Consider the following 24,954-nt stretch of genomic DNA (forward strand, 5'->3'; position numbering starts at 1 on the left):
GGGAGGAACACTCACATAACGAAGACTCAGACAAGATGGCTACGTGGAGAGATCTGCAAAGATTTCTTGAGACAAAGTTTAGAACACTCGAATTAATCACTTCCGAGCCATCGTCTGTGAGGGAAAGACCCCAGACACACAAATCTTTCCACACCATGGCTGAAGAAGTTGAAGAAGATACATGTCAAATTGCACATGCAAAGGTAAACTCAAGGTCATGTGTGTATTGCAAAGGAGACCACTACATGTACCATTGTAAAGAATTTGCAAAACAAACAGTTGAGCATAGACAAGAATTTGTGAAGAAAAACAATCTATGTTTCAACTGTCTAATACCAAGTCACAATGTATATCAATGCAAACAAAGAACAACATGTCGCGTCTGTCATAAGAAACATCACTCCTTGTTACACCGAGCGAGAGAAACAACCATACAACCAGAACCTACAATCACAACCGCACACTTCTCCAATCAACAACCAAGTACTCAAGTGCTATTAGCGACAGCCCAAGTTCAAATGGAATCAGAGGATGGTGCGGTACATACGTTGCGAGCACTAATAGATCAAGGCTCTGAGGCATCATTTGTATCTGCGAGAGTTGTTGATTTATTGGGGCTAAGAAAAACAGACATCAACGGTGTAGCGTCGGGAGTCGGAGAAGGTACTAAAATTCCTCTGAAACATTTGGTCGAGATGAAAATAAGGTCAAGTTACACAAACAAGGTTGTAAATGTGACAGCTTACGTTCTGAAAACAATATCCACTAAATTACCGTCGAAAGATATCATAATGAATTGGCAAATACTACAAACATTAAATTTGGCTGACACTACTTACAATACACCGGGAAAAATTGATATATTGCTCGGAGCAGAAGTCTTCTGTAAAATAATAGAAGAAGGACTAATAAAACTGCCAGATGGAGTAGTGGCTCAGAAAACAATGTTGGGATGGATACTTTCCGGTCAGAGAGAAGGTACAGAGGAAATAATGAAACATAATGTGACAACCCTACATATCACAAGACAAGTGGTAGAAGACAATGATATGTTACGGAAGTTCTGGGAAATAGAGACAGATATATACAAAAAGAGGAAGCTTATGACAAAAGAAGAAGAAATGTGTGAAAATATTTACAAAGATAGTACTACAAGAGATGAAACAGGAAGATACATAGTACATTTACCACTGAAACAAAGTATAGAAGAAACAGTAAAGTTGTGTGGAGATACCAAGCAGCAAGCTATAGCTAGATTCAAGCAGTTGGAGAGAAAATTCAAAAGAAATGACAAATTGAAAACTGAATACACAAAGGTCATACACGAATACTTAGAGATGGGTCATATGAACGAGTCAAAAACACCAGACAATGAAGTGACAGTGTATCTACCACACCATGCAGTTGTTCGCGAAGACAGACAACTAAAGTTAGAGTAGTATTTGATGCATCGGCAAAGGGTTCAAATGGTTACTCACTGAACGACGCAATGATGATTGGGCCTGCACTGCAACCTGATCTGCGGAGCCTAATAACTAAATGGCGCACGCATAAAATCTGCATTGTCGGTGACATAACAAAGATGTATAGAATGGTTAAAATGACTGAAGAACATACAGACCTGCAACGAATTGTCTGGAGAGATGACCCTAGTGATGAAATAAAAAACTACAACCTCACAACTGTCACATTTGGTACGGCTGCAGCTCCATATCTAGCTGTACGAACACTAAATCAAGTAGCTGATGATGAAGCCCATAAATTTCCAGAAACTGCTCCATTGATAAAACACTCATTCTATATGGATGATCTCATGACGGGAGCTGAAGATGTAGAGAAAGCTAAAAAGATATGTACAGAAATCGGAACAATACTTAAAAGTGGAGGATTTGAGATGCAAAAGTGGTCGAGCAATTCAGAAGAAGTTTTGAACCATATACAAGGAGAAGACACAATCAGAGTGATAAAACAAGATGCGATTATAAAGATACTCGGATTGACATGGGACAGGAAAGATGACAAATTCAAAGCCACTGTTAATTTACCAAAACTGAGACATCCTGTAACAAAGAGAGCAATTCTTTCAGACGTAGGACGCCTCTTCGATCCATTTGGTTGGCTGTCACCAGTCATAATAATAGCAAAGATGCTGATACAAAAACTATGGAAATGTGAATTGGATTGGGATACTGAATTACCCAACCATTTAATCGAAGAATGGAAAACATACAGACAAGAGATTATACATCTGCAGAATGCAACTGTACCTAGATGGGTGAATTCTACACTAGTAAATAGAGAAAAGGCAGAAATACACGGGTTTGCAGATGCATCCACTCAAGCATATGCTGCTGTTACATACCTGCGAGTAGTGGAAGAAGACGAGATTCATGTAACTATGATCGCAGCACGGACGAAGGTTGCACCGTTAAAACAATTGTCGATTTCCAAGTTAGAGCTTTCTGCAGCAGCACTATTGACAGAACTTATAGAAGATATAGTGGAGCCATTGAGTATACCGAAAGAGAGAGTCTTTGCCTGGACGGACTCAACTGTAGTACTAGCATGGCTACAGTCAGATTCACATAATTGGCGAACCTTCGTAGCTAACAGAATATCAGACATCACTCGTGTAGTCGACGGTGACCATTGGCATCATGTTCAGTCTGCCGAAAACCCCGCAGATATCGCTTCGAGAGGCATTAAAGCCAGCGAGGTAGCTGCATGTAAGATCTGGTGGACTGGGCCTGATTGGTTAAAGCAAGACACAATACAATTTGACAAGGATGAGATTCCAACCACAGACTTAGAATTGAAAGTTTCGTGTCATACAACTTCAGTGGAAGAAAAACCTATCTGGGAGAGATTCTCTTCAATTTCTAGGATGAAAAGAGTATTAGCTTATTGTAGAAGAATGTTAAAGAATACTGAGACAGAACCAAGAAAGAATTATATAGAAGTTTCTGAAATGGATACAATTTTAAGCGAAGGCATAAAATATTATCAAAACTTGGTTTATGGAAGAGAAATAGAAGAGATAAAAAGGGACGGAAGAGTGAAGAAAAGAAGTTCACTTATTAGCCTATCACCCTACTTAGATGAAAAGGGCATTCTGAGAGTGGGAGGGCGATTACAAAATGCTGAGATAGCTGAAGAAACAAAACACCCAATAATTATCCCAAGTAGTCAACACATCACAAAGTTATTGATACAAGAAGCACACATGAAAACTCTTCATGGCGGCATTCAAGCAATGATGGCTTATATAAGAACTAACTACTGGGTGATTGGTCTAAAGTCAGGTGTTCGAAGATGCATACACAACTGCAAGACGTGTATTATAGACAAAGCTAAAGGCAAGAATCAGTTCATGGGTCAGTTACCAGCCGCGAGAGTCAATCAACACAGAGCGTTTATACACAGTGGGGTCGATTACGCCGGGCCTGTGTTAATTAGAACATCTAAGGGGCGCGGACAACGTGCATACAAGGGATACATCTGCTTATTCGTATGCATGTCTACTCGGGCAATTCACCTTGAAGCAGTGACAGATCTTACCGCACAAGCCTTCATTGCAGCATTCAGGAGATTCGTGGCACGCAGGGGACATTGTGCGCATTTATGGAGTGACAATGGAACAAACTTTGTCGGAGCCGCCAGAGAGTTAAAAGAACTCTTTAACGAAAACAAGAGTGCTATGACCAAAGAAGTGGCAGAACTGCTAGCCAACGACGGCACGACATGGCACTTTATACCCCCTAGAATGCCAACATGTGGCGGAGACATGCCTTAATTCGCGCACAGATTGAGGCATGCCTTAATTCGCGACCGATCTGTCAGATAGACAATACTACAGAAACGCCGCTAACACCGGGACATTTCTTAGTGGGAGAACCTCTAATAGGTGTACCTGGTCCAGACTACCAAACTAAGAAGATCGGATTGTTAACAAGATGGCAACTCATTCAACGAATGACAAGTGATTTCTGGTGTAGATGGCGAACAGAGTATCTCAACACTCTGCAACAGAGATTCAAGTGGCAAGTAGCAGTTCCATCACCAGAGATAGGCGATTTGGTAGTCGTCAAGAATGAAGACATGCCCCCGACTAAATGGTTACTGGGTCGAATCAAGTATCTTCACCCAGGAGAAGATAACATAGTCAGAGTAGTGACGGTACAGTGCAAAGGAAACAATGAATTGAAGAGACCTTTGTACAAGATAATACCACTGCCGAAACAACCTGAGGCCGAGTAAGTCATGGTGGGCGGCATGCAAGTACAATTGAAAGGAAGGAGAAACTATAATTTTTATGCAGTCCATTGCTATTTATAAGCTATATTAAGTTAGTTGAGTGTATTTGTTTAGTTAATTTTATCTTAAAAACTATGTTTTTGGTGGGCGGTATGTCCGATTCACTATGGTATAAAAAGAAGAAATTACTGTGTCAAAAGTGAAGTTGAGAAAATAAAACAGCAAAATAAGTAAAACGTGTTTCAATATAACAAATATAACTTTCGAAATTCTTAAGAGATTTAATATTTTAATGCCTAGATCGTTGGCACTAGGTATCTTTAAAATAATTCCTGTCTTCTCCTTTATTCTACCGACACTACCGGTAAGCAATAAAGTGTGGTAGTTTGTAGGAAGTTGAAAAGAAAGCGTAGATAAAGCCTATTATATTTGCATAGCGGAGAGTCCGGCCGGTCGCGACCACGGCTCGTAAATGTTACCAGTGCTGAATGTACTTGATCTATGAGCCAACCTCCCGGACTATTACTATTATTGTATACATCTTACGTACTTTGGCTAAGCTTAATTGTATCTCATATTCTTACCTAATGCTATTCAGTGGATATGTGAACAGCTTTTAATCCATTGTAAGGTGAAATCTTCAAATTATTGCATATTAAATACCTACCCTTAATTCTTAGGACTATTACTAAAATTAGTTTATTTATTTATTTATTTATTGATTAGGTTTTTCAACAGACACACACTTTACATTTATAAAAAGAAAACATCACAATTTATGCCACAGTGGGCATCCAATTACAGAAAAACACAACATTTACAACACAATCGAGCAAAACTTATGCACTAATAGCCGGCATATAACTTAATATCTTAAATTTATACAAGTTAAAACTAAACATTTTACAAAAACAAATTTTACATGAATTTTTTATGAATTAAGTACTTAATAAAAGATTTTTTTTGAATTTTTCTAAACGACATGAAAACAGATCAAATTTTTGCGGGTCTTTTACAAAAAGTTCGTTATGCTGTCTACATATTCTGTTTAAAATTGAGAATTTTCCAACATTAGTTTTTGCAGCACGAATATAAAATGGACGATAGTTTGCAATGCGAGCACCACGACGCGGAACAACTATGTTAAGTTTAGAAAGCAGAAGAGGACACATAACTTTGTTGTTGAAAATTTTGTAGAGGAATATCTGATCAGCGTTTCGACGTCTATCTTCTAGCGAAAGTAAATTAAAATAACGTAATCGTTCATAGTAATGCGCCAGACTACGACGTTTGCCTTGATGTCCACTCAGATAGTACAGAAAACGTCTTTGTACTCGTTCGATTCTTTCTATATGGCAATTATAGTGAGGGTTCCAAATGGTAGAACAGTATTCTAGAGAACTACGGACCAATGCACAATAAGCTATTTTAAGAGTATTTTCATTTCTGAACTCACGGCAATTTCGCCATATGAAACCTAACATAGCGAGGCTTTTTTTAACTACATATATTATTTGTATGGACATTGAAGGTTAGGCGATCATCAATAGTAACCCCCAGGTCTTTTATTTCTGTAACTTTATCGAGTGTTTTCCCGTCTAGTCCATAAGAAGCTAAAATTGGTGATTTTTTTTGTAAAGGATATATATTTACATTTTTTTGTGTTCAGAGGTAATTTGTTTACGATACTCCATTGTAAAACCTGTGAAAGATCCTTCTGCAAAAGTATTACATCACTGGAGCTTCTAATGGGCCTATATAATTTAAGGTCATCTGCAAAAAAAGAATAGTGGGAGCTTTGAATAATGTCAGCAAGATCATTTATAAAGACCAAAAATAGCTTTGGACCGAGATTTGAACCCTGTGGAACGCCAGACGGAGCCGCAAATGGAGAGGACTCATATCCATCAACTACAACTTTTTGACTTCTATTTGTGAGGTATGAATTAAACCATTTCAATAGTTTGCCATGGACTCCGATACAGCTGAGTTTGTTAAGCAGGATTTTATGGTTTACCCGATCGAAGGCTTTACTTATATCAGTGTAAATGGCGTCAACTTGCAATCCCTGATCTATGTATTCCTGGAGGTCTGATATATAACATGCTAAGTTTGTATTTGTTGACTTATTTTTGAGGAAGCCATGCTGATTAATATTTATTATAGGGTCAAGCATTTGTGTAAAAGTGGGACTTACGACTGCTTCAAATACTCTTTCCATAATACTAAGCAGTGATATCGGCCTATAGTCCTCAATATCGGTGGCGTTGCCACCTTTTGGAATTGGTATCACATTCGCTAGTTTCCATTTATCGGGGAAGATGGCAGTATCGATAGATTTTACAAAGATCATATAAAGGGGCAGCACAAGTGCTTTTACAGTTTTTTTTAATAAAAATAGCTGGTAGACCGTCTGGTCCAGGACCCTGATTAATATCCAGCTTGAAAATGGCCCGTTCAATATTTTGAGGAGTTATTTCTATGGTTGACAAATAATCACACGCTAAATAAGTCGGAGGAATTGGGTCGAAGTTGCCGTTGTCATCATCCGCATAGACTGAAGCAAAATACTCGGCGAAACCGTTACAAATAGCTTGAGGGGACGAAAGTTTGTCTTTATTTAGATACATTGTACTTGGGATAGCTTCAATAGTTTTTCGTTTGTTTTTTAAGAAAAGACCAGAAAGCCTTAATATTATGGGAGCATATACTGTCTTCAATGGATTTAAGATATATATTGTAGCATATTTTTATATTTTTATGACATAAAATACGAAGTTCACTATAATATAAATAATCTAATGGATTTTTATGTTTTTTGTATCTAGCATGTAGTTTATATTTTTCTTTTATAAGTTTTTTTAAGTTGCAGTTGTACCACACCGGATATTTATGATTAAGTTTTTTTTTCTTCGGAACATGTTTATCTATCAAATTATTTAAAATAGCATAAAACTTATCCAGCATTACATTGACATCTTCATCATGTCCAATTGCGTTTTTCCAATTCACAGCATTCAGATCTATATTGAGAAGAGTGTAGTTAGCCTTCCTAAAGTCATAACGAGGCACGTCGAGTTTTTTTAAAAAGGACAATGTTCCAATTTCTAGTTCAATAAGCAACGGAGGGTGATAGGTATCTACTTTAGAGAGCGGTTCGGCCTCGGTAACTTTGGTGTTATCAATTGAGCTTAATACTAAGTCTAGTATTTTTTTATCTCTATTGTAGACTAAATTATATTGATGAATGCCATGTAAAGCTATGAAGTCGTATAACAGTCGATAATAGTTATTTTGAGGGGAGAGCTCAGAAGGTTTCAGCCTACCACCCCTATTCGAATGTGTCCATACTATATCACCAAGATTAAAATCGCCTACTATTAATGTATCTTGTTTATCATCACATATAATAGTGTTAAGTGCGTTTGTCAGTCCGTTTAATTGATTGTCTAGCTTAAGCGGGCTGCAAGGCGAAGGAATGTATACAGCGCAAATATTTAAATTATTTTGTACATTATTACATCGATACGGAATAGTCACCCAAAGATCCTCACCTAAGCTTTCTAAACTTAACCGTCTATACGATTCAATATTAGTTATGATGTGACACCTTAAACAAACATATAGATAAAAAATATAGAAAACTGTATGGATCAGTGGTTAGTAGAAAGGTGCTTATTAATGTGCTGAAGTTTCAGGGTTGATTTCCAATGGGGACTACCGTTTTTTTGCTCACCAGTTGGCGCCACTGTCAACTGAGGTCAAGACTCAAGAGGTACCATAGCTGTCAAACTTATCAAAGGCGACTTTATCAAATTGGCGCGAAATAAAGTTTTAAAATCTTGAATCTTATAAGCTTATTAATTATAAAATAACTATCATCATATCGAGTTACTATGCCGCAATGTTCTGCAGATCCGTTATGTTCGGGAAGAAAAGGAGGTCATATGTTACCAAGTGATAAAACTGTTCTAAAACAGTGGCTTGTGAAATAATTGTTATCCGACAATCTCGTGTTTGTGAAAATCATTATAACCAATTTCAGAAAGAACATAATGTAAATAAGGATTAGGCATTTAATAAATACAATAAAAATAAAAGAATTACACACTGATTTAACTTTTATTTATCCTTTCCGTTTAAACACACTGCTGTACAAAAAATATAACACATTAGTAATCCACACAATGAATGCTGATTGAGTTGTTAGTTGAAACTAAATAATGGTAGTATAGTATACTAAGTATTCTATTATTTGTGGGGGTGTCAGTACCTGCACCTGGCTCACTCGAACGGAGCCTTTGTGCATATCGCCTTAAGGTCTAAACTCCACTCCTAAGCTTGGACCATTTCCTACCACGCTGGTCCTCTGCAGGTTGGTGGGTTCGAAAATCTAGATATGCAGGTTTTATCACGATGTTTTCATTCACCGTAAGAGCGATGGTATGTACACTGTACATAAATTCCAGAGTAGTTACTCATTGGTGACAATATCTAGATCTGGAGTTTCATTTTTAGTGTTCACAATGCTATACAAAGTTTCTGAAGGCCACTCAACAGTATACACTGAATCATGTTGTATGATGCTGTCCTCTACGTTTCCAACCAAGTTACTGTTACGGTCATAGTCTTGGTGTCTGTAAAAAGTAAAAACATAGCTGTTACCTAAGCAAACACGCATACATTTCGTAAAAAATAAGTTTATAAACAGTAAACAAACTAACCTCTGAATTAGCTGCTCTTTGAGACCGCCTATTTATGCGCCTCTTTTCCTTAATTCAGACTTCAAAGCGTGCACATTCATCGACAAATAATCCATATTTGCGATATATTCGCGAAAAGAGATCACTTTTCAACAGGGAAATGAACGAAAATATAATTTTATAATTTATCACGAAGCCCGCCAAACAAATTATATGAAAAGTAAAATGTCACTTGACCTAAGTCAACACCAGCGCCCCTAGCGGCAAATTCACACGCGTTAGCTCCCATTGAAGTATGCGAGTCCTCGTTGCTCTATGCTCTCCACCAATATCTAAAACAAGTGACCGGATTAGTTACCACATTCTTTATTACCGAAACCTTTTTGTACTAGTCGTTACGGAGGGACGAGTAAACTGTTATTATTCATACAATCCGCGGAGTCTAATCCGGCGATATGCCGGTTCGAGAGACATGTCTCCACATGGCCGCGAGTGTCCGCGCATACTTATGGCGGGTATTATACTATAGCTTTGAATGTAGAGTAGCGGAGAGTGTAGTGAGTGAAACTGGGGAAAAATACGTTCGTAGCTCTGATCTTTGTCATACCTCTTCAGATCAAAAATACCCCTCCCTATCTACCATATTTGTAATGTAAGATGTAAGTGTAGGTTCGGAACAACCTATGCAATGATAAGCATAACGCTTTTCGATAGTCAAAGTTTTATGAAATGTTATAATTTGTAAGTGAAAGAAAATGAAATGTTGCACCCACTGAATGAAGATGAACTCGGTAAACGGTATTTGCAATAAAGAGGCTCAGTCGTTACGAGGCAGTAAACCTACTGCGATATGTTCTATGAGCTCTAAGCTGGACAAATATCTCTTGAAAGTCATTTTCAGGAAACAGAAATAAAAGAAAAACAATTTCTCCTATAAGCGTTCGTTGGTGGGAATCCTGTATAAATTTAGTATTTATTTTATTTATTTATTTCGTTTATTTCCCAAAAACATTTTATAATAGGTACATAAGTTACAACAAAAACCTGCCGCTTAAACCACGCAGGGTTTATGTGTGGCAAGTGCAGTCAGAAGTTGTGCATTAGTAGGTTTTTTAGAACGGTATACCAGGCTAAAATAATTCAAATACCAAAGAAGTACACCCTTGTAGTTACTGTGATTCGATAGGCACTAACCAATTTAAGTTCAAAGCACCTTGTAATAATACAAATTGAACACGTGTAATTTATATGAAAACGAGATGCTGCTCAGACGAGACTCTATCAAGATAATTTCCTCCCCTTTCACTATACGGAATAAAAATAAACATGGCGTCTCAATGAAGCGGCTGCAATCAGGTGCTCTTCTTCTCATACGTACCTCGCAGCTCCCGCTCGCAAACAAGTGTAACATACGTATGATGATACGTACGTATGTGAGCCCCCCACCTCACTGCGTGATTTGCACTCAGTCCACTAAACTGGCGAGATGCACTCCAAAATGGAAAACGTGATTATCTGATTAAAAAATCAGCTTTTCAAGAGCTTTGAGTGTGTTTTAGTTTTTAGTCAAACTTTTAGTAGGCATATTTTTTGTATAAGTATGTGATTATTGTTATTTGGTGACGGTTTCAGCAGAAGACATCTTGGTGTCCTATTTATATGGACGTATCGTCCTACGACACTCAAATGAATCCCAATGTGCAATCTCATGTTTGCCACCAATTTGCACCTGAATACAGTGGAAATGCTATAGATCTCATCCAGTGGCGTGCTTTTGGAGAGGCCTACGTCCAGCAGTGGACTGCTATAGGCTGATGATGATTAAGTGGACAAAAAAGTTGCATGTGACTTTAAGTTCCTCATTCTTTCGAAAGATACCTACGTAGTAGAATGTGAGATCGCGGAGTAGAAAGCCGCTATGTGCGTGGCCGCGCGCCTCTCGTCACGCGCGCCATTCCGTCAGCAATATTGTCTAAAGCAATTTGTATGTAAATCAATTGTTGTTAATACTATTTATGTCGATGGTTATTGAGCACTTTCATTACAATACACTTTCCAGGACAGAATCCCCGAACAAAAACATACTCTACCAGCAACCTCCTAAAGAGCTTTATCACAACACAATAATATCGGCACATACGTTGTTTCGCGAAAAAAACATTCAAGATAAGACAGAAACGCACAGAATTGTTAATATTAAGGACTGTTTCAGTTAGGAATTTATTCGTTCGTACTTACTCTGGGTATAAATTTAGTTATATTAAACATAAATAAGGTATTTATGAATCGATTTTATGATGCGTCTCTAGTTGATGTGTTCCGCGTAATAGGCTACAAGATATTAAATATGTTATTACGGACGTATAAAATTAGTTAAGAATCTATCGTAATATGTATGTTTTATGGCAGGTCTTTCTGTGCTAGATTTTCTTACGATGTCTAGTGGCTCATTTTGTCGTATTGTTTTATCATCAACTTGCCTTCATAAACTATAGGCCTAGGTATAGGATACAATAATCTTTATTTTTACAGAAGAAATCACACACAATATGTGTGTTTACCTACTTGAGTTTATGTTACAAATGTGATGTAAACCTATTTATTACATAACTACATTCTAATTCATAAGATAACGTTGACAAACACAATATTATGGTTAAGTTTTACGACTTAAGTAATTCAAAGCCACGCGCTTATCTCGATTCGTAGAACACATAAACAAAATTCATTTCTTTTACAAGATAAAAGATGCTCTCCGAGACAAAAAATATCATTAACCAAAAAAGAGAATATAAAAAGAAATCCAGTACCGTGGATTCAATTTCATCGAATAATCAAGTACGAGCAGACAAAGTTGTTGCGCCTTCATAAATCAAAACAGGACTAAACGTCACTTTTGGACGATCGTAAACTGGAATGCCTCTACACACCACGATCCGTTGCGCCACAGACTAGGCGTATACGTCTTACACACAGGCACAAGATACGGCATCTACAATAATTGTTAGGCACGAAGTACACTCTGTGCCATTGGGAAAACATGGCAGTTGTAATGTGGAAATATGCGAATAAAATTTGAGGGTATTAACTCAAGAACAGTGCGCACAGTTTGAATAAGGCCGATCCAATTTGGTGATTGCAAGTGAAGAGTGAAGAAAAACATATGCTGCAGAAGATAATATCTAACGCTAATAAGATATCGTGTTCTAAACAAAGGGTTAACATTTAGTAGATCCAGTAAAAAATACTAATACCTTTTTGACACTTTTATCCTATGGCAGTCTTAGCTTCTCTCTAATATTCAAATGCGGCTTAACTCAGAGCAACTTAAAGCTCCAACTACGAAGATAGAAAACGGATAACAAAACTTCATTCGCAATCCAAGTGTATTCTGCGACGTAACTGCGGAGCGTATTTCTGGAAACCACACTTAATTGTAGCGGAGGATACAGCACTCGTGTAACTAGACTGCAGGACGCGCAGTGTTCGTTGTATGAGAGCTGAATGCAAAGAATGGCTGCGGTGAACCGGCCCAAAACAATACGGCAGCTGATGCCTTGTTTCTATAGTTAAGCACATTCTGTCCGGATATTACCTAGATTCTGGCCTCTATCACTATTATTATATAAATAGGTAGCTTAAGTATAGTTTATACCTATATCTAATGAGGTTCTTTTCATACTCGAAAGTTTATGCCTACTTGAGGCAGCTTCGTAGGCAAAACATACTCGTATACATGTTTGGTGTCCGTAGACTTTGGAAATATAGGTACGAAATTCAAACGTCGCCACACTTTCTTAAATAGTAAATAACTACAAGATAAATGTAGTTCTTACTCGTTTAAAGAAAGCCAAAAACCTGTATAATTGAAAGAACATTCAGTAGTAATTGGCAGCGGCAGTAAACCTCCGTCCAACAGCCCGCGGACGGGAGCGCCAGTTTTCAATCGCCGCCCACGAGCTGCCTCTTCACGGTTACTGCGCATAAACAAACAGTTTGCGCTTTTTACACTTTACAGCGACCCTCGTAAACGCGACCGACAACACCGCCCGAATCAGCGGTTTCCATTCGCAAGTGATGCCGACTTGTTGTGTCGATGCTAAAATATTCATGAAATCTGAAACTACGGACACCTGCCTGAGAAGCCAAAACTTGAAAGTGAAGAGGATACTATCTAAATTATTATGCGTATGAAAAAAGAAAGCAAAATCATTTTTATTTCCAAAGCTCTTGAAAAAATTGCTTTAATTCTGTAGATAATCATTAAACTAGTAACTTCGTAGTTTTAAGTCCTAGCCAACCCCGTTTACTGATAGCCGACATTCAATTTGCTTTCTGGTATGTTTACAATATCTAATCCTACATCAAAGGCATCTTGGAGCTATCGATAACCTCACAAACCCAATTACTGCCCCCATCCCTAATTCCCTTTTCTAAGACAACGTGGACCTATTCCTATATCGCAACGCTATTCGATATTTGCATTTTATTCGAGCCCCGGGCTATCGCTGTGTACTCTCGCATACGGTCAGAGACGAACGGGACTTTATGTCTTTCAGGTAATAACCTCACCCGCCAACTCTTACTTACTGTCTCACCGAACGATTTTAAACTTTATCAGCCGTATGCCCAGGAGCAACGGTCTGATCCCGCACATGCTGGGTCAAGTCAGGGGTAGACAGATAAAAATAAACGGATTATTGCCGTTGTATCGTCCAAGGTCTGTCCAAGAATGGGTACGTTCTCTGAAAATCTGTTGAAATTTATTGCAGCGATAAAGGAGCGTTTGTCTTAATGAGATCTCGGTGTTGTTTGCTGTAGGAAAGGTTTCTTGACTTTGCAAAATGTGAGTTGTGCATAGGTATTCGTGTTTGCTTATAGGTCATCCTCATATTGAATAGATTTTCTACTCGTCCCTTTAACGTCATAGCACCGATAGGCAGAGTTGCATAATTGCTGTATGCGGCCGAAATTAGAAGCAAAGCATTTGAATAAAATTCCCGTTTATACCTTACCAGCCATCACATTCTCGAATCCTGACTTCTATATTGAAGGAGCTCGGTTCTAAAGTCCTAATTAAGTTTTAAGGACCTGGAAATCGCTTTCTTTCCAGGCCACGTACAATGACGTCCTCTTCTCGACATTTTATCGACGACGTAATCTCCTCGCCATGGCGTTTAATATGCGAGTTGGCAGTTAGCGCACCTCCGCCGCTGCGTAATGAGTTATGGAGTGAGTCGCGGGTATTTTTATCTGCGAACTATGCAAATTCGGATTCATTCACCTTCACACTGAAATGGTGTTGGGGCGAGCACAGACGTAGACGCTCTCGCTAGGGGTGACACTCGTTACGACTGTATTATTGCTTTTGAATGTCTACTAAAATTCCAGTTGTTAAAATGCCGAAGGATAATTCAATAGGATTATACCTATAGAATACGAATTGAAAAATGCGAAACTACTCTTAATATTTTATCTTCGTTTTAATTCGAATTAATTGACTGTAGATTCAGCTGAAGGTTAAAATTAAAATAGTTAAGCAACTAGTTACATAAAAAATCATTTTATCTCTTGTTCAAAATTGAATTCAGAGCTTATCTAGTGCCACGTCGATAAACATTTTAAATTCTTAACAAAATACATATGTACATAGGTAGGTATATGAGTTGACTTAATTAGTGCGAGAAGGCTCTGCAGCCCTACTAATTGTTCTGCAGAACACATGCAAATAGCGGAGGCACAAGAAAGCAATGAACATTGCCAGGTCGGATATCTCTGGAGCCGGCACATCGTAACCGTCCGTGGGTACACACGTTAACGCGCGTTAAGATGCTAACGTGTTGGCGCCCAACCTGGGACACCTTGCTTGTAGCGAGACGACTCACATGCGGCTAACGACTCTCTCGGGAGCTTCTTACGAGACTTCGCTTAATTATTATTGGGGTATTAAGGGTGTATTTGTTTAATAAAGATTAACGGAGACTGATTGCTGTTTATGGATATGGGAACGTAGGTTTGGTTAGGTATTGTAATGTTGAAATGAACTGATGAATGATATTTTTGTTAGTAGGTATTCGTTTTAAACAAATAATAACAAATACCTATGTAGGTAGTTAGATTCAATACCTTGTAATATTTAAATGAACATGGATCGCATAAAATCAATGTAACGGCTGGGCTCACAAACAGCCCATCATGCCGCGTCAACATCAAAACCAATAATAGCAGAATAATTAGAGATTAGGCGCAAATTCGAACCGGTGATAGAGAGCGCGTATTTCAATTGTTGAGGTCAACCAACCATCAAACATGTGCATGACCAGTAGCTCGTATGTCAGGGGGTGAAGGGTTTGTTTTGGCTGGATGGGGGTGCAGTGACGTTGGTGGAGGTGAATGCCAGTGACCGGCGCGGTGACGCTCGTGAGCGCGTCACAAAGATGGCCGCCAACAATCCACGTCAAATTGCGAGCTGACAAGGTGCGGTCGCGAGCCCACTGCACTAGGTACGTCACTGCTACTGGAAAATCTGTTGAGTCGTTAATACTGAAAAAATAAATTCGGTTCAAGCATAATTATTTTTAGGAGCGACAATTATTCCGTGGCAGGATGTATTCCTGCTCCTTCTAAGATTCTAAGCCTTGACTTGGGCAGAATTCCAGTTCATCTTTTAGCGCAGCATAACGGCTTTTTGGCAAACTGACATCCTGGCTTAACACACAAGCTAACCTTTTAAAGCAAAACTTAGTTCGCGGGAAGGGCATTTTTTTTTTATTCAATCGTAAAGTCAGCTCCACAGCCGCGTGTGTCCGCGAGCGGCTGGGCAGTGATGGCGCTAGTTCCGTCACCAGTTTTGCTGCGAGCGGAGCGCGATGTGTTGGTCCACTTTACTCGACACCGATCAAATTGACAACCTTTGTGTTTATGCTCGACGGCTGCCGGATTTACGGGGAATATTCTGATCGGGACTATTTGTCTTTAACTCTTTAGCTAAATCAGACTATTGAAAGTTAAAAGAATAACGTTGAAATGGTGTCAGTATAACTACCTCTCTACATATATTCAGTATTGATCACAATTTTCTTAGGAACACAACAAGGATAGCCACACCACCAATTACTCGTAGATAGGTATACAAACAATTAGCAGTTATCAGGCGATTAGCGCTAGAACAAACACAATATTATCTGGACGGCCCCGCGCCCGGCACGTAGCAGATCTTCCGGTAGATTGTGCGATATTTATTGTGAAAACTATCATATTTATCTGCGCAGCCATAACTTGTCTTAAAAATATTATAGAGGTTGTTATTATAAATCAGCGGTTAGAGGACAGAGCGCCACAATGCCGGCCGCTCGTAAAAACATAATTTTATCCGCAATCGTAACCCGTGATCGTAAAGCAAATCATAATCATCCGCGAGTCATAATCGCGATGACGGTGACGTATTAATGCACGCTGAAGTGTCATTAGATGATTGCGAGCGCTCCCCGCGGCACACTTTTGCACATTTTATGTTCCGCCGCTCAACCCGTAATGTCCCAAGTTTAATTTGAAATTTGATGTTTGCGATGCGCACCAATTATTGTCGTTGCGGTTATGAGCACTGCCTCAATTAAAAATAGTGTGGTGAATGTTGGTTCCTAACTAACTCCCTGGTATCTCGAACTTTAATAATTGTGTGGCGCATTAAGTAAATTAAACAAATGTCCTCATTTTCCTCGTTTGTTTAGGTAGATAACGTCAATGGTAATGTATTTGAAGGTGGTTAATAATAACAAGAAACGTTTAGTTCATGTTTGCGTTAGCTTAGATAAACAGTAGGTGCTTATACAAATTTGATAACCGTAGCTTCACGTTGACCTTTGCTATCTAACTGTAAGTAATATTAATGTGTTAGCGTTAGGTAACACGATCTAATAATACTGATTGTTAATGTTCATTTTAAATTAAGAGCACATTCAATTTACATTTCCATTCATCCATCAAACTCAAATCCGACCGTTACTATTGTCGCTGGCGACATAATCCCGCAAACACGGCGACGCACGAGCAGGCAAATACGCGGAACAGACGCGTGCGCACAATACGCACATGGCGCATCCAGCCGGCATTAGCATAATTGAATATTCCATTGTACGTGTCTAATGCAGTTACCTGACCACTGTGAGCCGCTTACAGCGCTTTGTGTCGCTCGCTCCGCGTTGGACGGCCCCGCGTGCAGCGCTGCGGCGCGGCCGGGGGCTGACTCGGGTATAGAGTTACCTGGGGGTGGAGCGCCATCTGTCGTCGCCGGGACAAAGCACAGATTTATTGTTGCAAAATGCACTTACCGGGGGTTCACGGGGATCCACTTTTTGTCGGCTATCAAGTTTCCATTAGCTAATTTCGTATTGATCCCGCGCCAGTGAAAGTTCCACCGGCGAGCTCGATTTCGATTTGATGAATCGGCTGCGGATTTCGAATACATTCGCCGTAAAATTTAACGTAAAAAAATACTCTCAGCTGTTGGTAATGATGATAAAAACGGCTGGATAATAATTAGAACATTAATCGTTTGTTTGCTACATTTTATCGGCATTGACCTATGTGGATATTAATGTTTTTGCCTATTATTTCTATAAAATTATTAAACTTTAGATACCTCCGTACTAGAGATATATTTTTAATCAATTTTGCACTCAATTGCGCGTTAAGATCATTTCGACTGGCGGCTGATTTATCTCACTTCAGCATGTCTCGTTTTGGGACTGATACATTTATATTAATTGAAAACGTTACACGAAATTGGTTCCGTCATACCGCGAGGGCGCTCCCTCCAACATCTGCATTATCTTACCTCGGGACCCTCCAGAAATCAGTTACTGCACGGGCATTCACTAAAGTGCATTTGCCATCCGACCGTCAAACCCTACAATTACCTTTGTACCCTTCTCCCCGCCAAAGCGCACTCTATGACCGCGGACCAAAGTCTCCTCTTCAGTGCCCTCTAGATCACCTCTAGAGTTACGCGAGTCCAAACGATGATAACTTATATTTCCACCCACCACTGCAAATCTAACTTTGCATCAGCAGTTTTGAATCCAATTTCGTATGTCGCCGACGAAATGGCCACGAACCGTTTAAGCTAAGAGGGTAGTTCACATGTTGGCGGTACTATTTATCAAATTTTATTCGTTGTTGGGGCAGCGACATGTGCGCGGACCTGAGGGGAGGGAAGGGGGGGGGGGGGGACTCGCGAATTAAATATGGAACGTTCGCGAGGTGCGTAATAGCACCTAATGGATTAGCGGCTGAGCCCGTCACCTTATGGCACGATTGTAGTTCGCAGATGTGGCTCTCGCACACGGTCCTGATTGGATTTGTGTGAGGAGATTGGATGTAATTTATTCATTGTGCTGTGGTATCGCTGGTGGCAGATTTATTCCTCTGTTATGTTACTTAAGTCACATGTAAGACAAACTTTCGCATTTAAGGCGTTGATGCTTCCAGTATTTATGTACCTATATGAATGTATTTCATAAAACACAACATCTATAGCTGCAAGTTGGACATTGAATACTACTATGTATCTTATAGATACCATGCCTATGCATATTTATGTGCACCTCTCTACGCTATTCTAACTATTATAGGTATATATCATCATATCACCTTCGTAATATTTCGTTAATGCATTTGAAATCCATACCTCCATCACAGCTGTCCATGACCCCGGCGTATGCCATGAAACAGGCAATCCGAGGCTCCTGCTTGTTTTGCGGACTCTCCCTCACCTATTCACGTGAGTGATGGATGGCCGCGGCGATTAGGCTGTTCTTTCATATCCGCTAATGGCCGCCGCTGCTGACGGTACCTGCCAGTTTAGGTGTACTGTTGGCTTCGGATACATGTGCTTCTTTTTGTACTTATCTACTTTTCTTTAAAAAATTAGTTCTTTGCTTTTAGGGTTCTGTACATCAAAAGGTTAAAACGGAATCCTTATATTGTCTTATACTTGTTGGATGATATAAACTAGTACAACCTTATTGTGTGATTGTATTCTATTTAAGAAAAGCAATGTGCTCTATGTACAACTGACATCTTCCTCTTTATCGTCTTACCTGTCTAACCGTGTACATTCAAATAAAAATCCAAATTACAAAAAGTAATCTAGCTGTTTTCACTTACGCCTACCCAATAGGTTATGGGCCCAGAGCTTAAATAAAACACTGAGCATATTATTTCGATAATATTTAAACTAATTACCGAAAATAATAATGTTGTGAAAAGTGAAATGTCATTAGCATGGCGAAGACGGCGGCGCGGCGGCGACTGCTTAATGCTTTTCCTCTATGAAACTACGAGGTATTGACGATTGAAAATTTGGAATACTATACATCGGCAGGGTGAGTGATGTCTCTCAAAAAACTAAGAGACATGGAGCACTATTGAAGACCACTTCCTGGCAGTAATTTTGCTTAGTGGGTCTACCTTACTACGATCCACTGATGTCGATAAAGTCGTGAAAGCAAAATTACAGCAAGAATGCCAGAGATGAGAAGTGATAGAAGAATCAGCCACAGCGCTTGTAGAAAAGAAATGTTACAAACTATGAGAATAAGTTTCTCAAGAAAGTACATGGTGATGCTGACATTTTCTAAGTGATGGACTCGGGCTGCACAGCAAATAGCAGACAGGAATTGATGCTGTCATCTGAAGGTTCCGCTGCTAGTGCAAATCCTCCCAGTCAGCAGGTTTTCTCTACAGAGAGGCGAAGCGTGGTTGTTGTTTGTATTTTTGTATCTTTATTTTGTTGTTATTATGCTTTATTAAGGGCCACTATTTAGCACAAAATGGAGTATGTATTATTTTATAGAGACTGATTATATTTTTGAATGTTTTTAGTTTCTATTATACTTTTGTTTTTGTAACTTAAGTTTGTGAATTAGTTTCAAGTTTAAGGAGTAAGGTCACAGTACATATTATTATACTAGTTTAAGGGCCACTGTTGGATGATATAAACTAGTACAACCTTATTGTGTGATTGTATTCTATTTAAGAAAAGCAATGTGCTCTATGTACAACTGACATCTTCCTCTTTATCGTCTTACCTGTCTAACCGTGTACATTCAAATAAAAATCCAAATTACAAAAAGTAATCTAGCTGTTTTCACTTACGCCTACCCAATAATACTTAGTTACAATGAGAAGATCTGTAATTCAGTAGGTATTTAATCAATTTAACCTCTAGATAAGATTCTTTACCACTGGAAACATCTATTACAAAAGAAAACTAAATCTTTTTGTAATGACTAAATATACCTAGTTACCTACTTATTATTTTGAAATTAGAACCCGCCTGTACCAACAACATTTTTAGGCAACGCCAAATATTGCTGTCAGTACCTGCCCGTCAAATGTACAAGGGTCATTACTTAACCTGCCGTGTTGTGAGTTGTGAGTAATTAATATCGGACGATGAGAGAGAGCCTTTTTTACGGGAGTTGGGAAGTTACGTGGGACGCCCTCCGGTGAAATGGCTTTTGGGGAACGTTTTCCGTGTATCGCCGTAATATGCTCATTAAACGTTTTACCCCAACAATCTTCATTAGAAGCTAAATTAAGCCTCTCACGTTCACAGCTCAAAGGCCCTAGCTCTACCACACTTAACTAATTTTACACCCTCTTAGCTTTAGCAGACACAATCTGAATTGCACAGCTCAGACCTCAGAGCACTATCTCCGGGCAACCGCATCAGCCATCCACCAATCAGGTGTCTGTCGCGGCTCTAAGCAGTGGAACAGCCGACCACAGTCGTATAAATCACCGGCGACTCCTGGCACCTGCCCTGTTGTCACGCCGAGGGATCAAACAGTAATTAATCTCCCCCCCGTCCCCTACCATCCCTTCCCCTCCCCTCACCCCCTCGCGACACGACGGCGCCCGGTTCAGGTGACCACTTGATTGCGTTGCTGACCGTATTCATCATTTTTATGAAGCATTTTTAATGGATAAGGTTTACCGGGTAAACAGCGGTGGGCGGGATGGATCGCTCGCCTTTTTGTGTGCCGGTTGAGTGGTGGAATAATTGTTTGTGTTTGATGGTTTATTGGCCGTTGAATTGTGATTTTGGTTAAATATCACATTTCGCTACATAATGTACTTATTTAATATTTTAGAGGTGCGTCGGAGCCCTGTTGTAAGAAGTATATAGGATGTGTATTTTGTCCGCATATCATATCAAAGACATGCGTAATTGCGTACTTCATAAATAATGCAATCTCCTTTGATCAGACATAAACAGAAGTATTTACAGAAGTGGATAGGTCCAGCCCACGACTACCTATTACCTACGCTGAATGACACCCGCCGCCGCCGCCGCCGCCGCCCGGCGAGTCCGTCACAGCAGATCGCCCAGTAATTAATCTCAGCTCCCCTCGACTGTGCACTACTCACTGTGCCGGTGCTGTTTACTAAAATATTATTTAAAAAAATCAAAGGTATACAAGGACGTCCCTATAAGAATTAGAATTCGGATACAGTCAAAATCATTCGGAAATTTTCAGCATAGGTAGCTTTTCATGGAGTTCTTAGGTATACCTACTATTAGATATTCTAGATCAAGTCGTTAATGTTTCTAGCCAATACAGTTCGCTGTGCTAAGCACTTTAAGTTCTCTTTCGTCGAGTGCGCTGCACTAACAGTTCGTTTGTAATTGATCCCTTACCGTGGGTACATTTATTACCACATCATGCATAATAGACATTTATAACTTCTCGCTACCCCCATGGCATCACCACAGCACACATGCAATCACCTCCGGGTGCAATCAGCGGCCGTCACCAGCTGCTCCTCGAGGAGTGTGGATAAATCACCGCCGCAGCGACGTGGACGACACGGCAAGACGGGGGCACAGTCGGAGCAACATACCATGAAAGATGTCTCATCTACGTTTGGACTTGCATTCAGAAACAACTTGTAGGTATTTTTACGCAAAGTTTGTAATCAATCTGTTTTTGAAGATACTTATAGATAGTTCCCCGACCGAAAGATAAATAATAAGATTCCTAATGAGGTAAGCCTACATTATGCAACATCACGGTATCGAGTGAATCCTCGAATTCCTCAATCCTCATGCTTTGCTTTATCAGATCCTGTCGAAAGATATTTGCTGACCGAAAATAACTATACTTACCTAAGACATATCTTGGTGTGTCGGCAACCTGGGCTGTACCAGGGCGACAGTGTGTTTTACTGCAGTTTGATACCAGGAGCCGCGGGCGATGGCTCAATACCGAGCTTCATATTGGACACTGGACACTTATTCAACACTTCTTGCGAAATGCTAACGTGTTCTACAAAATTGCCATTTTATCTGAAAATCGCTTTTTGGTAGGTATATCCCTGTTTTTTTTAGTTGTATTTTTTTAGTTATACAATTAAAAAGTAAAATTCTGTATGTAGCATTGTGAGCATGCATGAGATACCTAGGTTTCCAAACAAGACACAAACATACCAACATATACATAACCCTAAACACGAGCCTAGCGGCATCCTCCGCAAGCATCCCGCTAACGACTCTCCCAAAGCCGCCATCTAGGTATGCCAATTCATTTGGCTGAGCGTAATATCTCACTTAAATAATATTCCCATTAAGCGTGATAAGGGCGGGCGCACCCGTCTGCCTCGGCGACACACGTCGTCTGTGAGACGCAATAAAGCTGCGTTATGAAGAGACAGGAGATGCCTCTAGTGCTGTGCTGAGCACTGTGTTCTCTCTCTTCGATGCAAATAAAACTTACTACTTATTATTTGTTGTTATAGACTGACCTGAGGTTATAGAATTTTATCTCACATTAGTTTCATATTTACTTTTTACTTTTAATTGCAAGATATTTAATTTTATAGAAAAACGTTCGAGGTCAGATACCAATGTCAAAGTCAAAAATGTTTTTATTAATCGTATAAATTTAAAATTTTGATGAACGTAAATTTTTACAAACTACTCTCCGTTCGGATAAGGGGGGGCTCTTTCTTTCCAAATTCTAAAAACTTCAGTATGATACTTGAATCATAATTAATCGGAAAATTCCATCCGCTGTATCTTCGGGCATCCCTAGTGCTCCAGCAATGAGTACGATTCGTATGCGCGGGCTGCGGGCCGGCTTCATCTCGCACCGAGGCATTATATACGAGGTACCGACTAAGTGCTACGGCTCACTATGCACGGCTGAGAGCGAGCACACGTCTGGGAGTCATTATGACAATCAACTGCTAACTAAGCTACCAAATCTTGCGATCATTTGTACGGAAGGTCACTTTCCTGACAAAGTTTCTGGCCTAAAACTAAACAGCCCGCTATAAGTACTCAGCACCCAGAATAAATAAACAAGAAAGAAACCCAGTCGAGCCACCCTCATATCCTTTAACAGTCCCCCAATTACCTTCGCAACTAAGTAAAATGGTCAATTATCTGTGTGGGGCCGGTGTCCTCTCTACGATACGTCACCCGGATCTGAGCGATGGCCGTCCTTAGGCCGGGACGAAAAGCCTTACCTTCTAAAACTAGTAAATAGTCGGATTAACTCCTCACATAAATCAGGACGGTCCGGCCGATCTACATCGGAATGGGATGTTTTGGTCGAGATGCGTCGGTTTTTCCTCCCCGAGGGCTCAGAGGTACGGATACCTTACGTTTCGGACACGTCATAACATTGTGAATTGTGATAGGGAAAGATTCTCGTTTCACACAGCCATATCGTCAGGTTTTTAAGGTGCTTTGTATTTTGAATCGATTACTTCTTACATTAGGTATACCTACTTAATGTTTTTTACCTAACTATATGAATTTAGTTGTATGACTTTGAAACATATAATTATTATATGTAGTTGTTAGTGTTTTCTGAAATTCCCACGGTAATACTTTTAAATCGTAGCTTAGTTAACATTGCGGGCACTACCCATAGTATTTTTTGGAGATTTTGTAAAAGATAACAGATAAATTGCTACTCCTCATCTACCCCAACCCACCTTCCCAACTCCAAGAGTAAGTTATCTGACAGATAAGAATCACTGGTCGTAAGAAGTGAACCTGTCTCCCGTTCCTTAAGTTATGAACCCACTTGTTTGTTACCGGCCATTGGGATTATTAGTGAAGAGATAATAATACCTATCAAGATCAATAGTAAAGAACCAAATAGTTAGATGTACCACAGTATACCTTATCGTAGGTAGGTAGGTATAGGTAGGAATATTATAGTTACTTCTATCTTACGCAATACAAATATGTGAATACGAGTATATTATCAAACTCTATTTATGCACTTAATTCCTATAGATGTAAGCATAATTAAATTTTATTAACCTTCTGTTATAATATTAAACTCAGTGGAAATAATTACATTATTTTCATTAGTCTGCGATATAACAATTATCTATAATAGCTCCGGCATACCTTGCACCCCCTCGCCCCCGCGCCCCCCGCGCCCCCCGTGGCCACAATTAGCGGAGATCAGTTCCATCTAAGGAGATTGCCCGCTCGGTGCTCCCGTTTTTACTGTCTTTGCCGTTTTTTACACCGCTCTTCCAGACGACACCTCCGCTCACTACGAAACCTTCACTGCTGCCCATCCTATTATGAACCTTCAGGACTTGAAAATCTTATGCAAGGATTTGTTATCTTTGAGAAGGTTGTCCAAGAGAGTGTGGTATTTAAATATAGCTGAATGTAGTTAATAAGGTTTGTTTTGCCGTGTAACTGAAGGTTTTCTGCAGGAACGCCGTTAATTAGAAGTCAGGGTATTTTATTAACGCCAATTTGTCTCAAATACCTGTTAGATTACGCCACGCGCCGGGAGGATTCATTAAAAAAGATATCTTTTTTCACGCTTCAAGGGGGATTGATCGTAAGTGATTTCTCTTTTGTTGCACTGTTTGTGGGAAAGATAAAAAGGAAAAAATAAGAAGTTTTACACAATCTTTCTTAGGTTCCTAGATGGCTTAGTTCTCTAGGTGATTG

At 39.5% G+C, this 24,954-nt stretch overlaps 1 protein-coding gene across 1 annotated transcript; it reads left to right on the forward strand.

Moving 5' to 3' along the window:
* Window positions 1-1,424: 1,424 nt before the first annotated feature.
* On the forward strand, window positions 1,425-4,346 carry LOC125488994. Its single transcript, XM_048623185.1, has 2 exons — window positions 1,425-3,247; window positions 4,276-4,346. The coding sequence occupies exons 1-2, from the start codon at window positions 1,490-1,492 to the stop codon at window positions 4,333-4,335; spliced, it is 1,818 nt and encodes a 605-aa protein (XP_048479142.1). The 5' UTR covers window positions 1,425-1,489; the 3' UTR covers window positions 4,336-4,346.
* The last annotated feature ends 20,608 nt before the right edge of the window (window positions 4,347-24,954 follow it).

Source organism: Plutella xylostella, chromosome 9 (genome assembly GCF_932276165.1).
Source record: "Plutella xylostella chromosome 9, ilPluXylo3.1, whole genome shotgun sequence".
In the NCBI taxonomy this organism is placed as follows: domain Eukaryota; kingdom Metazoa; phylum Arthropoda; class Insecta; order Lepidoptera; family Plutellidae; genus Plutella; species Plutella xylostella.

What these genes read in the sequence shown, in the direction of transcription:
- LOC125488994 (XM_048623185.1), top strand. Translation starts at nt 1,490, where the DNA reads ATGATGATTGGGCCTGCACTGCAACCTGATCTGCGGAGCCTAATAACT. An exon ending in AAACTCTTCATGGCGGCATT is followed by an intron (nt 3,248 to 4,275) that starts CAAGCAATGATG and finishes GTGGGCGGCATG; the next exon opens with CAAGTACAATTGAAAGGAAG.